Below are 17068 nucleotides of genomic sequence, written 5' to 3' on the forward strand. Positions count from 1 at the left end.
ATAAGGTTCTTTTAAAATAGAATTTAAATTGCTAGTTCATTTTGCTAGGAAATATGCTTACATTAAAAAAAAAAAAAAAAAAAAAAAAGTTGGAAAAAAAAAAAACCCAACCTGTATTCTGTAGCATCAGCCCCGATGTATTTTCCAGAGATGTTTAATGCTCCAGAATAAAAATCGATTTTAGAACAACAGCCCCGATATGTCATTGTGTTATACTGCTTCATCTAAAATTTCAGAAATATTTTCCTTGTGTTTTCCTGCGTTCTTCAGTGGCTCCTTAGGTGTATTAGAAGAATCAATTTTCTCCTTAGGTGAAAAAAACCAAAAAAGACAACTGGAAATAATCCCTCTCCACTGTACCAAGTGTTTCCCTGGTCCCACGCAAACTTTGATGCCCTTTTCAATATTTTTTAGTTATTATTTTTAGATTTCTCAGTGTTTGCTTGTTTATTTGTTTGCTTTTTGGGGGTTTAGGCTTTGCAATCCTGCCCTCAGCCTTAGGGGACCAGGAGTAAAGTTGATTTGGGTGGACTGAGCTGATTTGACTCCCTTTGGTTTATTCTCCCCTCGCCCAAGGAAAACTTTGCTAAAAGAAAATTAGAAAGCCAAAACCAAACAGTAGGAAACCCCACCCCGCTTTCCCTGCTTGGTATCACCTCGGATTTGACACGCGGTTCCTTTTTCCAAGGGTTCCAGGAGTGGTTCCTCTAATTCCGTCCCTAAATTCGTTTGACGTTTTATTATTGAGTTTTATTACTCATGAAGAGATACAAACGCTGGGAAAGTGTTTGTATCTCTGTATTTAAAAAAACCAAACAAACCCTAAAACCTGCTCAGCCTGCAGGAAGCAGGTAGTGAGAAATATAACCAAGAATCTCTTCCCACTAATTTTTAACATAATGGGCGCTCTAAAAGGCAATATTTCACTTCTTTTTTAAAAAAAAGTCCTTTCTTTTGGGGCAGCTCTGAAAAGAAAACAAAAGAAGAAGATATTTGAAGCTTACTGAGGGAAGAGAGAAAAAGGGAAGTAACTTGTCATAAAAAAAGGGGAAAAAAAAAAAAAAAAAAAAAGAAAGAAAGAAAAAAAAAGAGGAAAATTCAGTGCAGTGTGCTGCAGTAAAAGAATATGACCGCTATAAAACTTTATAGGGTATAAATTTCTGAAGGTTAAGGAACTAAACGGCTGTAAAGCAAACAGTGCAAGAAAACTTTCAGGAACTCCTAAATTACTACAGCGACTTGGGAATGTGGGGAAACCCAACATGGAAATTCTCTTATTTCTTCTTCGGTTACATACAACCTTCCCCTCTTCTTATTTTTTTGCTTTTTCGGTTTTTTTCCTATTCTTTCTTCAGGGAGGGGTAGTTTAAAAAGTAAGGCGGTGGAGAGGAGAGGGAGAGAAAGGGTGGGGAGGGACTTTCGCTAATTTATTCTTCTCTTGCAGATGCCGTGACAATCCAGCGCTCTGGATGATTCCCTTTGTTCTTTTTTTGTTTGTTTGTTTGTTTTTGTTTTGGGTTGTTTTTCGTTGGTTTGTTCGTGGGTGTTTTGTTCTGTTCTCCCTTCTTTATTCGTTTATCTTTTTTCCTTTTTCTTTTTCCCTTTAAAGCAATTCCAGGCTGCCGGAATGCGGAGCCGCAACAAGAACAACGCGCACACACAGGGGCACCCCCAGCACTCCCAGTTCTGGCGAGACGTCTGGGCTTGGGGAGCTCTTTATGGGTTTACAGCTCTGGCCTTCCCCCTCCCGAGCAGAATGACCAATTGTTTAGTCTCGGAGTTTGAAACAATAGAGGTTTTTCAAAAGCAAACCCACTTTGCCTCTTTTATTGCCGCGCGGAGCAACTTCTGCGCGTAAAACTCCCGCGCTGCTGGGAGGAGGAATTACATTTTCAATTTCCCTTTTCACCCCTCTTTTTTTTTTTTCTTTTTTTTTCTTTTATTTTTCCTTTTTTTATTATTTTCTTTTCTTTTATCCATTACCACCCCTTGCTTTTACTCGGCTTTATTTCCCCAGCTCCATGAGGAGTCCCCCCCTCTTTTTTTTACGCCCCTCTCCAGTAAATTCCACTCATCCCCCCCCGAACCGGCTCTGCCTGCGGTTCCGCGTTGCACCGCACGGTGGCGATCTTGCTCCATGCTTGACGCGCTTCTCCCGCGCTCAGACGCGGGGCTCCGCGTAATACCTTGATGTCATGAACCAGCGGGGCTGATTGCTGGCGGGGAGGAATAAACCCCGGGCATCAAAGATAGGGTTAATTCCAGCTACTTTCCCCATTTTATAGGTCACATCTATTTTTTATTTCCCCGCCACGGTAAATTGTGTGAGGGCGGAAAAGAAAAGGACAAAGCAATAATAATAATAATAAAAGAGTTAAACCGGAGGCTCTGGGATGCGGTGAGAGGGGGGACTTTTCGAATAGATACCTCTTTTAAAAAGGAGGCATAAAATAAAGAATCTTCGGGTTTGTATTTGAGGTGGGATGAGAGAGGAATCGTTCCCAAAGCAAAGATTTGGATTTGCAGGGCTGGAAAAGAGAGAAACTCTAAGATTTGGGGGTAAAAAAAAGCGCACACAGAAGCAGGACATTTTCTGTACCTCTTTCCCTCAGCACTGAGGATGAGCTGTGCCTTTTCGGCTCTTTATTTTATAGGTTCTAGACTCACAGCCATTCCCGAAGAAAAGCCAAGACGTGTTTTTGTTTTTTTTTTTAAAGTTGAACTGGTTATTTTTGGTCTGTTTTGCTAATGCCAATGGTCTTTGCCCACGCTCCTCACTTCATATGTGTGGAAAATTTTTTTAAACGCTACGAAACAGGAAATTAATCCAAAATGCTGTTAATTTATCATAGTTTTGTGGCAAACATTGTACTGAGACAGTGGCAGCAAAAATATAAACTTAAAACTCCGTTAGTTCACTTTTATTTCGGCCTTTTGGTTCCCCAAAATAACAGGACAAAAACTCTTCAGACACACTGCGTTTTTTAGCTACAAATAACATAAAAGGGAATATTGACAATCTTTTCAATACTCCGCTGTTTTAAAACCTTGGAAACAGGTATTTTCTGAATAACTGTTTCTTTGAAGTTACAGCAGCTCCTTCCCGGGGCAACAACGTTCTGGGGTAGAAAGTTACAAATTAAACCGATAGCCACAACAGGACAGGATGTGGTATCTGGTTTTAAAAAGCAAAGTTGAAGCATCTCAAGAGTCTCTTGAAATGCTATAAAATGAAATACAAATGTAAACACCAAGAGGTGGAGAAAATAAAGAAAAATCCTGCCTGGTTGTAGTCAGTAAAATGCAGAGTAGTGAAAAGTTCAGATTTACCTAGGAAAGGGATTTTTTTTTTTTTTTTTTTTTTTTTTTTTTTTTTTTTTTTTTTTTTTTTTTTTCCTAATAAATCTTTCCTCTGCTGGGTATTTATAAATTATCCTCTTCCTCTCACACACATCCCCACTTGCTTTTTCTTATAATAGAAACATTTTGCTTTCATCAGGAATCTGAGTACAGTAGGGGAATGATTTAAGATCAGCCATTGATTTCTGGTGCATTGGTGAGTTACCAGCACATCATGACCATAAAATTCTACTGCACTTGATAAAAATATTAACTTCCAAGAACAACTTCACTGCCAGCCTTCTTGGGTCCACGGAAGGATGGGAATTGCTCCGATTTTTTCACTTCACAGACTTCAGGAGATGGAGGTACTCCTGTGAACACGGGGAGCAGAACACAGATTGTTTTCTGCAAATACTTTACTCAATTCCAATTTTTTTTCCCCTTTCTATTTTGAAACTTCCAGCACCGAGCATCCCCCCGTCTGGCTGCAAAGCTCTATTGACTTCTCTGCACCATTTCTGGGGTTTTATGTTCAAAGATGAAACCAAAATCTGCTCAATCGACAATAAAAGTGTTGAGAAAAATAAAATGTTAACTTGTCTTTTAGGGGGAAAAAGCCTTAATTATACCACTGCAAGCACTCCAAGAACAATAATTACTTGAAAAGGCTCTTAGACTCGACTGAAATTATCCCTACACAAAATAAAGAAAACATACTTACTTAAATTATTTTTCTAAGGAAGGTTTTAGAGTTTTATTCTGTTACCATCTTTGTTTTCTTTTTTTTTTTTCCTTTCTCTTTTTCTTTCTTTATTTCTGCCTTTCTTAATTCCCTGCCCATTTCCCACTGCCAATTTGAAGGCAAGTATTATTTTTACCAAAGCCCTGGCAAGACAAACAAATCGAAACATCTCAAGTTTTGCCTCTTTTCCGTGTTGTGGAGGTTGAAAATTGTCCTTCAGCTCAGGGCAAGCGCGGGTAAAACCGCCTCTAATTCACATTTCTCGAGTAGAAACCGCGCAGACGGAGGCGATGGGAAACTGCAGAAATCTTCCCAGAGCAAAGGGAGGGTGGGAAATAATTCAGAGGTTCAAAAAAGTGTCTTTAACTCCTATTAAAGGTTGAGGGATTGGGAAATATAGCGGGGATTGCCAAGGGCTTGGAGGGACGTGGTGGATGTGAGGCAGCGTTTGGGTTGGGAGGGCTTGGTGTCGTTATTAGCTGAAATACATCTCAGTAATATTTGCTGACTGCGATAAATGAATTTCAAAATACACCCCCTGTGTGTTTAGATGGTGGAAAATTGCAGCGTTGGCATCTTCGGGGTAAGTTTTCTCCGTTCTTACCAAATGCCAATAAAACAGAAAGGCAGCCCCCCGTTTCTCCCCTGTTTTCATCAGAAGTATCATGCAACAATAAATTAAAAAAGGAGAACAAAAAATTAAAAAAAATAAATAAAATAATGGAAGTTATTGAGGAGGGGGTGAGGTAGGGCACAGCCATCAGTTACTGACCATAAAGGTTCTGTTCTGGAGGTGATAAGCGACACAATACTTTGAATTCGCAATCATCCCCGACCACATCTTGAACAAGTCCTCGGTGGGGGAAGAGGCGGGGAGGGGGCTGCGGGAGAGACACAAAAAGTCAATGTTATATATGAAAAACTATAATCATTTTAATTCAATATTGACACCTCAACATCTCGCTGTAATGTGGACGGGTCCAATCGAAACCTCTGGTTTATAGCAGTGGAGGAACGAACTCGTAAAATCCTAACGGCTTTTATGTAGTGCGGTATAAACAACAACAACATCCCTGGCTTTATGGCGTTTTATAGTTTGTTAAACAGTTTACAGCCTTTTTTTGGGCTATTACAAATGCAATTCCCTTCATGTGATAGTTAAACCTTTATCAATAATAAGGAAATTGATCATTAAAATGTTAAATATGACTACCTCGTTTGTTTTAAAATATGTTTAGGGTAAGAAGCTGTATGATTTGATAACTTGTATTAAAATACCAATTACATTTATAGGACCTTTTAAAACTGGTAGCAATTAAATCGTGTTCTTTTACAGTTTTCCAAAGCGACCCTGACATTTAAAAAGGCTAAAACTGCCTCGTTAAAATTTTGAAATTAACGACTGCGAGCGCTTCTCTTTAATTTTCCAACACTCCCCAAAAATCAATCTTTGGGGTGGTCTAGGTATGTGATTTGTTGTGAGGCAAGCGATATCTCATTAATGTAGGTAGTTAAACATATTTAATCCGTATATTCACCCCACCTCCTTCTCCCTTCCCCTCTCTCTCTCTCTCTCTCGCTCTCTCTCCCTCTCTCGCTCCCCCTCGCTTGCTTTTCCTTCTTTATTCTCTCACACTCTTCCTTTCACAATCATGCAGTGCAGAGTCCGTGTGGAGTAAGGAGAAGCCAATAGGATGAGGTTTTGGTAATAGATGCAAATGATCATGAAAAGACACTGCAAAATATGAAACAACTCATTTGCGCTGAAGTAAATCACTGAAAACTGTTTATGAACTGGCATCTCTTCTTGGAAATGTAAAGCGAGAACTCTTTAAGTGGCGATTTTTTTTTTTTTTTTTTTTTTTTAAGGGGTGGGGGGGAGGAAAGAATTCAATATCATGCAGGCTTAGAGTTTTGATTATATCCTCCTTTTATATTCCTGGAAATCACAAACTGTCGTTGCTTAGCATCTTAGCGCTTTCTTTTTTTGCTAATAGATTCCCGTGGTTTGGTTGGTGTTGTTGGCTTTTTTTTTTTTTCCTTTTTTTTTTTTTTTTCCTTTTTTTTTTTTGTGGCTGCTCTTGGTTGTTTTCTTCCTCCTCCAAACAAGTATTCTTATTTAAATTAAAATGAGCTCTTATTTTGTCAACTCACTCTTCTCCAAATACAAAACCGGGGACTCCTTGCGTCCCAATTACTATGACTGTGGGTTCGCTCAGGATCTTGGGGGCAGACCCACGGTGGTGTACGGACCCAGCACGGGGGGCACCTTCCAGCATCCGACCCAAATCCAGGAGTTCTACCACGGAGCATCCTCACTTTCCAGCTCCCCTTACCAACAGAATCCCTGCGCCGTGGCGTGCCATGGGGACCCCAGCAACTTCTATGGCTACGACCCCTTGCAAAGGCAGAGCCTCTTCAGCGCCCAGGAGTCGGACTTGGTGCAGTACACGGACTGCAAGCTTGCTGCCAGCGGCCTTGGAGAGGAGGCGGAGAGCTCGGAACAGAGCCCTTCTCCGACCCAGCTTTTCCCTTGGATGCGACCGCAAGGTGAGGCGAGATGGAGAGGACAAGCGAGGAGGCATTTCCTCAGCCCATAAAGTAGCCCCCTCTCTTTCTTTCTGCCCCTCTTGCCTGCTTGCTTTCTTTCGTTCCCTTTTTCTTCCCCGGTGACTGTATTTTACTGCTTTATGGGGGTAAACTTTTGCACTTGTAAATTGCTTTATAGTTTAATTACCCTGAATAAGCCCTTTTCTTCTGGGGGCTGAGCGAGCCGGGCTTTCTGTGGAAGGAAGCGTCCTTAAAGTTTATGGCACTTTTATAGCCTTAAAAAAAGGACCCTTAATTTTTTGTTTTGCTTTTGATTTTGGGTTTCGGGTGGTGCTGCTTGCTCTACCCGAGCTGCAGCTCGTTATTTTTATACTATTTTTCTTTTGTGCGGGATCTCAAAGAGCCGGAGTGGTGGTGGTGTGGTTCGCGTGATAATAAGTGTGCAAGTGCAGGCTTTAGCTGGGCTGCTCGGAGTGGGTGACCCCCCCTCTCCTCCTCCTCCCCTGCCACCGTAACCCCTTTCCTTTATAACCATCTTCCCTTTTCTAATATTCCACAGGAGCTTTCCCCCTCGCCTCGTTTGCTTCCTGCCTTTGCTCCTGCGAGTCCCTTTCTTCCTCCCCCTCCCTTGCCGGGGTGTGTGTGAGTGTGTGCGAGCGGGTCTGAGCCTCTCTCTGCCTATTCCCGAGCCTGGTTTATGTATCTTTCAACCTCCTTCTCTTCTTCTCCTCTTCCACCCAACCTTTGCAATTCCCCAGCAGCCGCTGGACGGAGGAGGGGGAGGCAAACCTACAGCCGCTACCAGACCCTGGAACTGGAGAAGGAATTTCTATTTAATCCCTACCTGACCCGCAAACGGAGGATCGAGGTCTCGCATGCCCTGGGATTGACAGAAAGGCAGGTCAAAATCTGGTTCCAGAACAGGAGGATGAAATGGAAAAAGGAAAACAACAAAGACAAGTTTCCCAGCAGCAAATGCGAGCAGGAAGAACTGGAAAAACAGAAAATGGAAAGAGCCCAGGAGGTGGACGAGGAAGGGGAAGCACAGAAGGCGGACAAGAAATAAAAGGATTTTTAAGGACTGAAAGGCAAGCTCTGCTGGGGTGGAAGAGCCCCTGAGCCCCACGTTAATGGCAGTTAATGTAAGAGAGGGGTGGGGGGAAAAAACAATGCATAGAAAAAAGAGAAAGGGAAAAAAAAAAAAACAACCCACCACCCTTTTATTGCTGTAAAACAATATAGCTGTAAGCACCACTTCCCTGATTATCCTTTGATACAATGAACAGTATGCAAAAGTGATCCGGAGCTCTCTCCTGCCTTTTGCCAGTTATTAACTAGTGGTAGTGTAACGCAATAGCTTATGTAAAACATGACTGTGAAATTTTCTCTCTCTCTCTGTCTTTCTCTCTGTCTCTCTCTTCTTTCCTGGGGGGTGGGTTGGTTAACATAGCTTTCAATGCTATAGAAGTTACGTGAAATTACATTTGTGCACTTTTTTTTAATTATTATTATTTTCCACTTTTTTTTGTTGTGGTTATCTGTTCGTACTGGAGGTAGCTATTGAAACAAACATCCCAACAACATGAAACTGCCTATTTATGCTGTAGTTATCTCTCTTTCTTTCTCTTTCTCTCTCTTCACTTTCCTTACCTATGTTATTTTCTTTAGTTCGGGATTTTTAATTTTTTTTAATTTTTTCTTTTTCACAATTTTTAAGTGTCTCTTAAAAAACCACAAAAAATACAAAAAAAGAATAAAATACAAGAAAAAATGAGTTTTTCTCTTATTTAGTTAGCATGCGCACAGTGAAGCAAGTTGTAAAGTGATCTTTAGGTTAACTGTGAAAAAGAATGTATACTGTATACGTGAATTACTTTATTGGGGGAACTAATGATATATTTTGTTGTTCTTTCATCACTTTGTTCTATTGTCTAAACCTGGAAGCGGCGGAAGAAAGTTACAATAAAGTTTACAAGCGAGAATTCCGTGACATCATTCTTTTACCCTGCTCCATTTCCTCCAGGACTACTTTGATAGAAAGGAAATAAAAGTCAATTGTGTCGGAGCTGCAGCCGTGGCCATCAAAGCTTTCTGTGCCTGGAGAGATGCTGGAGCGCGGCTGGGACGGGCGGAGGCAGGGGCTGGGGCCGGGGAGCTGCTGCCTGGGGGCCGTGGGGAAGGGGAGGGGGGCAACTGCCATGGCTTCTGCTCTTCTTGTTGTTTCTAACAGTTCCTGGGTGGTGACAGGTTGGGAGGCTGGCTGGAAATCCTTCCTGAAGGTAACGTGTGCTTTTTTTGTTTTGGTTTTCCTCTTCTCTCTCCTTTTCTCCTTCTCTCTTCTCCCACCTCACTGCTGCCTCCAACCCCCACCCCTGGAGATGAAGCCCAGCTCTGGGTCTCTTTTTTCTTTCCCTCCCACTCATCTCAAAAAAAAAAAAGGAAAAAAAAAAATTAAATTGTCAGTCGCGCAGCTGAGCTGCTTCCGAGATGCCCTGCCATGGCAAGAGAGGACCGCGGGGATGCACACCCACCCCCTTGCAACATAACCTTGGGAAAGGAGAAGCAGCACAACCCCTTGATGCACATCCACCATTGTCTGGGCTTCTTTTCCTGCCTGCAAGACTTTCTTGCTTTCTAACACCCCCCACCTTTCCTAAAAAAACCCAAAAACATAACAAAAGTCAGCTCACATTCTGGAAGGTCTCTGCTTTTCCAGCAGAAAGCAAAGCAGCCAGCTGGTAAGGTTTTACTTCTGGCTGTAATTGAGTCCCGCAGAACCGCTGACACACTAAACAAGGGCTCTGTGCGCTCTTTATTTCTCGCAACAAGAAAAGCAAGTGCCAGCTCAATACGAAGCTCGAAGCCTGTGGCAGTGGAATAAATTAGATATAGAGCGGAATGGCAGTTGGGTAAGAAAAAAAAAGAACCCTGAAACTATTAGGTATCAATGAGACATTTGTCTTTTTTTTTTTTTGGGGTGGGGGGGAGGTCGGGGTGGGGGTCAAGGGGGTCGGGAAGGGAATTCTGTACCGTCTTGTGGAAAAAAAAAGTACCTCTGAGCCGGGAGGATGGTGCGAAGGAGGGAATTTTAGACGGGATCAATAAAGGGATAAATAGAGCTCCCTTCCTTTTCCTCCAGCAGAGAGAGACCGAGAGGGAGACGCTGGTTTATCAGCAACGTGCTTTTACCCCCCCCCCCCCTCCTCCCCTTTTCTCTTTCTCCCCCGGTCAGAGCTGAAAACTGATTACAGGTTGCTTATCGACTCCAGCACAATTTCACCCCTTCCAGCATAGATCTTGGAGGGTTTTATATCGCATCAATTATTTATCATATTTTATAAATCCAGCAGCACTCCAATTCTTTTGCCCCCGAGGAGGGAGCGGGCGGCGATTGGAGCCGCCGGAGCCACGTGCCCGCGCGTCACATGGGCCGGGAGGAAAAAGGGCTCTTTTTGGTGTAAATCTGGACTCTAATTCCGTAATATATCACGGTACCTCGTAAAACCGACACTAAAACGTCCCGACCTACAAATCACCCGGCCAAATTATGAGTTCATTGTATTATGCGAATGCTTTATTTTCTAAATATCAAGCCGCAAGTTCGGTTTTCCCATCCGGAGTCTTTCCCGAGCAAACTTCTTGCGCTTTCGCCTCCAACACCCAACGAGCGGGTTATGGGGCCGGATCCACGCCTCCCTTCGCCGCCTCCATGCCCGGGCTCTACTCCAGTGGCAGCGCCGTGCACCCCCAGCCCCCCAGCATGTATTCCTCCGGTTACGGCCTGGAGCCCGGTTCTTTCAACATGCACTGTTCCCCTTTTGAGCAAAACCTCTCCATGATGTGCCCGGGAGATGCTTCTAAACAGAATTGCAGCAAAACGGACCAGAGGGACTCAGATTTGCAAAGCGACAGTAACTTCCGTATCTACCCCTGGATGAGGAGCACAGGTAAGTCCCAGCCCCCCCTAAAGAGAGGAGCCCGGGGGTTGGGGGGAGGTTGGAGAAGGGGGGTGGGTGAGGGGAGTGTAAATTATTCGATGGCGTGCGCGGGGGGTGGCGGAGGGGGAGGGGGGAATTGTCCCCAACTCCTTTCATGACGTTTCACCGAAAAAGCATCTTCAAAAGAGAGAGGGGGAGAACGAACACCACCACCACCACCCATAAAGCCATCCTTTTAGCTTTAAATATTTATTGGTGTTGCTGGGGCTGTGTATGTGCCATGCAAAAGGCAGTTTGTCTTGGAGAGGACAGACAGAACTGCAGAAATAATGGGGAGCCCTCTTCTTCTCCTATATTTACAGGATGGAGATTGCGCTACCCCCCATGTAAATATAGATATAGATTCTGAAAGGAACTATTGATGGGAGGTGCTTGCAAGCTCGGTTGTTTGCTGTTAGGTTGCAAAACCTTCATTTGCCAGCCCCTCATCACCACAATGTCCCAGGCACTGCAATTCATCGGACCGTGTTGCCATCAGAAAGAGCACCTCATCAGTCCCGGTGCAATTAAAAGCCCTGCACTCACACCGGTGACACTCGGGTCGGAATCCGGATGGATGGATGGATGGATGGATGGATGGAGAGCGGGGGGAGTTCGTTTATTTGTGTCACCTTCCTAAAAACATACTCGCGGAGTAGGGCGGTGTGTTCCTCACCTTGGGAAAAGCTCTTTGGGGACCGTGGGGTCTTCAAAGTGGCCCGGCTGGGGGTCCCAGAGCCGATTGCAGAGCTCAGGGCAGCGCAAATCCGCGGAAGGCCGCGCAGTACTCCGCGCAAGGGGCGCCCCACACCGGGACAAGATCCCCCTCACATGTGTCTCAAACCCAAAGCCTCTGAACGCCGGGCGGCTGCGATGCCTTCAGTCCCCAGCGCGCTCTGTCTGTGGGTATTAATGTCAATTAACATTTAATAAATATCCATTGCCCTGGCGCGGGAGCGGTCCCGGTGCCTCCCGGTTCCCCCCAGGCCCGGCTGCACGGATCTCAGCAGGGTCGGGCCGGGCTGCCCCTGCTCGGAGCGGCCCGGCCGGTGCCCTTATCCAGGCGTGGTGGTGTTTACACTCGTGAAATGCTGAGAATGGGGGCAGAAAGGCACTGCTGTCCCGGCTGGGAGCCGAGGGGAAGCCGTGAGCTCATTTTCCAACCTCCCTGGCTTGTCCTCTTCCCGTGCCATAGACTGCAACTTGAGAACATCCCTGCGAGCGAGCCTCTCCGCCGCCAAATATTCGGGAAGGGTCTTGTTAGTAACCCTGGGGGGCGAGGGGGTGCGGGCCAGCCTCCCTGCTAAGCAGAGGAAAAAGCAAAACAGCGAAGCAGCCCATGTGTAACGTCTGAGAGAGGCAGGAGTTACCTTCACACTTATTTGGTGGTCAGTTCTTTCCATTACCTGCTCCATAATTCATTCACTTTCACCGTTGATTTATCAAAGACCAAATATTTCTGGTCGTAAACACTTCAATCTCTGCTTTTATCTGACTTTAGATTTAAGAAGTGCCCCCACCCCCCATCAGCCTCCCCTCACTCTTAGCCTGTGATGGGAAGAGGATCAACACTAGAGAGGGTTTGGAGACAGGGCAAAACTGCGTTCAAAAAAACCCCAAAACAACCCAAACCAATAAACCCTGAACGCTCTGGGATCTGATGAGTCTAAAAGCAGAGAAACTCGACCTGGGTTGTAAAAGCGGGGTGTCCATCTGCCCCGTCCGCCTCCCCGGGTGCCTCATGCCCACTGTGCGATCGTGCTTGTGGAATTTCATCAGCAGAGATAGAGTTGTCATCCCTATTCAGCAGCAGTTTATGGCTCTCCCCTCAGCGGATTTTACAACCCACATTCCAGGACCTGCACATTTTTACTTTACAGCTAGCCTGGCTATTTTGGCTTTTTTTTTTTTTTTTTTTTCCCCTTTCCCCCCCCCCTTTTTTTTTTTTCTTTTTTTTTTCTTTTTTTTCTTTTTTTTTTCTCCTTTTAATGACTGGTTCTTTTTAAAAAGAAAGAGAGGTTGAGGGTGGAGGGGAAGAAGAGGAGTCTGGTGGAATGTGTGGAGGAGAGGCTGAGAGCTGCTGTTCGCCATCCCCCCTGCTCTGGGAAAGAAGAGATTGTGCTACAGATACACACAGCATTTACATAGGAAATCCAGTTGAGATCACAAACACCATATTGTAGAATTATTTCCCATCAGACTTCAGGAAATGTAGGGTGGAGGGAAGAGTTGGGAGCTGGGGCCTTTCCTAACCCCTCTCGCAGGCAGATGGATCCTGGGGTAAGGGTTGAGGTGCTTCTCGTCTGCTCACAGCCCCCACAGGAGCAGCCTGGGGGTAGCAGCCCCCCCCCGCTTAGCCCTAGAAGTGACTGCTGTGCCCAAAATATCCCCTGAAATAATTAAGACCATCAACACACCTTCCAAGCAGGCACCCTGATGACAGCTTTAAGAGAGGACAAATAGTTGGAGCTGTGTAGGTAGCAGCTGCCTGTCTCGCACTGCCTGGCTGTATCCCTGTACCTATTCCCCAGCCAGATGAAACCTCTGGTGTCTGCACGGAAATTCAAGCGGGAGCTTGGAGTCTGAGAGCTGCCGGGCGGGCAGGAAACTTTCTGAACTTTGGTGATCCCTCAGAGACACGCACGGGCACACACGAAAAAAGCACCGCACGGTTTTCAGAGATGAAGGGAAATCAAAGCTGGGGTGGTTCGGGGGCTGAGACCAGAGAGGGTGAGGTGGGGAAAGCCCGGAGCAGAAGAAACTGATCTGGCTGTCCCAGGTTGTACAGCTCCTCCGAGGGTTTTGTCCTCCTGTGGGTGATGGTTCCTTGATAGGCCTCACCCAGAGGCAAAAGAAAGCGAGCAAACCGAATTACCAGCTCCCCCAAAACCCCCATGTCCTTCTAAACCTTCGTCCGATCTAAATCTGCATTTTATTTCCCAGGCACTGACAGAAAACGGGGCCGCCAGACGTACACCAGGTACCAGACCCTGGAGCTGGAGAAGGAGTTCCACTACAACCGGTACCTGACGAGGAGGAGACGCATCGAGATCGCCCACGCCCTGTGTCTCACGGAGAGACAGATCAAGATCTGGTTCCAGAACAGGCGCATGAAGTGGAAAAAAGAGAATAAAACTGCCTGCTCCGGCTCCAACAGCCAGGAGAAAGCAGACGGGGAGGACGACGAGGAGGAATGAAAGCGGCGAGAGATGGACGCAGGGAATGTGGAAACCCACGCGAGAAATAAAAAAAAAAAAAAAAAAAAAAAAAAAAAGGGGGGGGGGGAAACACACACACACACACACACACACAAAAGACTATATATTAAAATAGATAAATGAAAAGAGCATAAATAATAAAAAACCCTAGGAATGATACATTGTATTTCCTGACACTGAAAAAAATACTACCTATATAAAGTTGTTTTTGGGGTTTTTTTGTTTGTTTGTTTGTTTTTAACACTAGAATGACTATCTACCTATTAAAAGTGTCTTTAGAGTCGGAATAGACAAATTTTTCTATGTGAGTCTTCATATAGTACAAGTAATTTGTAAATCTCCGTTTGTACCTCGCTGTATGTACTTTTTGGGTCTGAAGTAACGTGGTCGTGTTTAGCACCTTTAATTTAGAAAATGTGAGCAGAAAAAGGCTGAATGCAAATTATACTTAGCGGATATAGTCCTGTACATAATATGAATTATTATTATACCTTCTCCCTGTAACCTCTGCGGTTCTTTTCTCCTCGCTCTGCTCTTTTGTCTGTGTATATTTTCACCTGTATTTCTTCCTTGTTCAGGTTCTGCGGGGAAAAAAAACCACAAAAAAACACACACACAAAAAAAGGAATTAGTATTGTGCTACGTAAATGTTGTATATCGAAGCAGCAAATTATTTAATGGCGACGCGTTGCTTTTTCTATTTCTTTTTTTCTTTCTTTCTTCCCTTCTTGTCTGTGATTATTATTATTCGAAATAAAATTTAAACCTCCAATAATCTAATATTGCCATGTGTCCCTTCCTCATTTCTTTTGAAAAATAACACGCGGGTTTCAGGATTTGCTCTTACCCGTGTGAAATAAATACACTAAAATAGCCTTAGAGATGAATACACGCCCTGGCTCATCCCGAATTTGTCACTCTCTCCTTTTTTGTTGTTGTTTGTTTTTCTTTTTTTAATATTATTTATCGGGCGGCGAATCCCGTCAGAATTTTAGTACCTATTCAATAGATTTGGCGAATATCCTCAGATATAGTTGATGTTCCCTCTCCCTCTGTGATGGCGCTGGGGCTATTACTGAAGTAAGGAGGAATAAAGGAGCAATGTAAAGAAGCCATAACGGGCCCAAATAGTCCATCCGCCCCTCGTTTTAATTTGCTTCTTCTCATGCCTAATTTGCAGAAATCGGATCTCTTTTGCTGTGCCGTTATTTTATTTTATTTTACTTTATTTTATTTTAGATTTCCCTCCGCCCTTAAATTACTTTGCTGCGGACTGGAACTCTTTCATTAGCACCAAATAATGTTCAGCATCAAAGCATGCATAAAATAAATTAGAGCAATTAAACACAGGGGGGAAAAAAAATCAACAATGCAAAACAAAAGGCGAGTAAATTTAAGCACTTGCGCGGGGGACCATCCTCCGCCGCCCTCACCCCCTCCCACTCCTGCCTGTTTATTTATACTGCCAGGTTGCGCAGGAAAGCCGCGGATTCCTCTCGCGGAGGCTCCACGTAGTTTACTCCACAAATGAGTTGCGCAAGATGCACAGGGTATATTAAAAATATATTAAATAAATTAAAAAAATAAATTGCAGCCATCTTTGGAAGGATTTGGTGATGGCAGCTCTCCACCTTCTCCCCTTCCTTCCCTCCCAGACTCTCTCTGCTTTTTCACCACCTCTGACTTCCTGGCCTGAGCGCAGGGCATCCTTTTTGCAGGTTTTTAGCGAAAATAAGATGCCACGTCAAGGATCTGCGCGCCCGCGTCTCTAATCCAGCTAATCCTGCACTAATTATGGGAAGGCCATTACGAAAGGCAGCAGCTCTTCGGGCTTTTGCCTACTGAAATTCCCACTTGGAGGGAAGGGGAAAGAGAGGGGAATCTTCCTTTTCCTTGGTGAAATCCCTCGGTGCGATCTGTGCGCAGGAACAATCTCTGCAGGTTCCAGAAATTTCCAGCCCCCCCTCGGAGCGCAGTGGCCAGGCTGGCTGAACCCCCTCCTTCCAACCCTGGCACGGTCGGGTTTGAGCCGAACTGAGAAAAATTCCATGAAAAAAAAAAAAAAAAAAAAGGCAAAGGAAATCACCCAGAGTCTTTACTATGGTTAAAGCCAGGGCCGCGGTTTACCGGAGGGGTGACCCACCTTACAGAGCATCCCCCACCGCGCTATAGCGGGGGACGCGGAAGGACCGGGGCGGGGTCCCGGTTGCTCTTTGGGGGCGTTTGGTGGTGAGGGACCCGGCAGACGTGAATCCCACCCGGCTTGGCTTTGCCCTGGGCATGAACACCTCGGCCATGCGTTTATTGCGTTTATTTGCCTTTTTTCCCCCCTTTCCCTGCAATCTGCTAATTGCCCCTTCCAGCAGAAAGGATCCAAACTGAGTAAATTAAATTGAAAAAAGGACAATAAAAAAATCTCACCCGAACCCCACTGTTTTACTGTGTCTTTCCCCATTTAAAAGCCAAACCCAAACCCAAGCTCTTTATTCTGGGGGGGCGATTATTGTTCATAGTTTAACGTGTGAGGCTTTATTCGATTATTTTTCTCCACCCCCCCACCGCCCCTGCAACCAAGGAGGGGGTGAAAAAAATTATCCCTGAACCCCTTTCCATATTCTTTTATTTTTGTTTTAAAAAAAAGATGGCGGCTAAGAAAAAGACTGCTGTTAAACCGGTCATGAAGAAATGCAATAAATTCCTTGTTGTTTTATGAAAATTTACAACTTTGTGATAGAACTTTATGAGTGGCTGGGTTCTGGGATTGGCCAGAGCCGGTCATGTGGACTGCTAACCGTGAACATGAACTTTTTATTATTTCCCATGTGGTTATATTGCACCATTCTTCTGTCCGCTGCACCTTGGGTCGGATCAGTGTCCTCTATAGGGCTCTCGCCTCTTTACATTTTTTTACTTTTGTGTATAAGCTCGATAGGGCTAAAACAGGGGAGAGGGGAGGGGGGGGACGCCTATCCAGACATCCACACGCACACATAGGCACCCACCTCCGCACACACACGTAGCAAAAGAGTTGTAGGATTTTTAAAATTATTATTATTTTTACGATTTTTTTGTTTTTTTTTTAATTTTTAATTTGCCTGCTGATTTGGAATCTCAGTAGTAATGGAGGGGCAGAGGAGATTCTGGACGGAGTGGAGGCTATCATTTTTCAAAGAGGGAAGTTACTCCATTTTCTATGCAAATGACAGAAATGCAAGAAGCGCTCACAAGTCAGAGAGGCA

General features: G+C 44.6%; 2 protein-coding genes across 3 annotated transcripts; both read left to right on the forward strand.

The window, feature by feature from the left end:
* The first annotated feature begins 6171 nt into the window (after positions 1 to 6171).
* Positions 6172 to 7866, forward strand: HOXB8 (homeobox B8). Of its 2 annotated transcripts, none has more exons than XM_008500037.2 (2): positions 6172 to 6634; positions 7396 to 7866. In XM_008500037.2, exons 1-2 carry the CDS (start codon positions 6214 to 6216, stop codon positions 7698 to 7700), a joined length of 726 nt encoding a protein of 241 aa, XP_008498259.1. In that variant the 5' UTR covers positions 6172 to 6213; the 3' UTR covers positions 7701 to 7866. The 2 variants fall into 2 exon arrangements, with proteins under 2 accessions (XP_008498259.1, XP_008498251.1); XM_008500029.2 differs by having other exon boundaries at positions 6214 to 6634; positions 7393 to 7866.
* Positions 7867 to 10065: 2199 nt separating this feature from the next.
* On the forward strand, positions 10066 to 13844 carry HOXB7 (homeobox B7). Its single transcript, XM_008500048.2, has 2 exons — positions 10066 to 10581; positions 13555 to 13844. Exons 1-2 carry the CDS (start codon positions 10182 to 10184, stop codon positions 13806 to 13808), a joined length of 654 nt encoding a protein of 217 aa, XP_008498270.1. The 5' UTR covers positions 10066 to 10181; the 3' UTR covers positions 13809 to 13844.
* Positions 13845 to 17068: the final 3224 nt, after the last annotated feature.

Source organism: Calypte anna, chromosome 27 (genome assembly GCF_003957555.1).
Source record: "Calypte anna isolate BGI_N300 chromosome 27, bCalAnn1_v1.p, whole genome shotgun sequence".
NCBI classification, from domain to species: domain Eukaryota; kingdom Metazoa; phylum Chordata; class Aves; order Apodiformes; family Trochilidae; genus Calypte; species Calypte anna.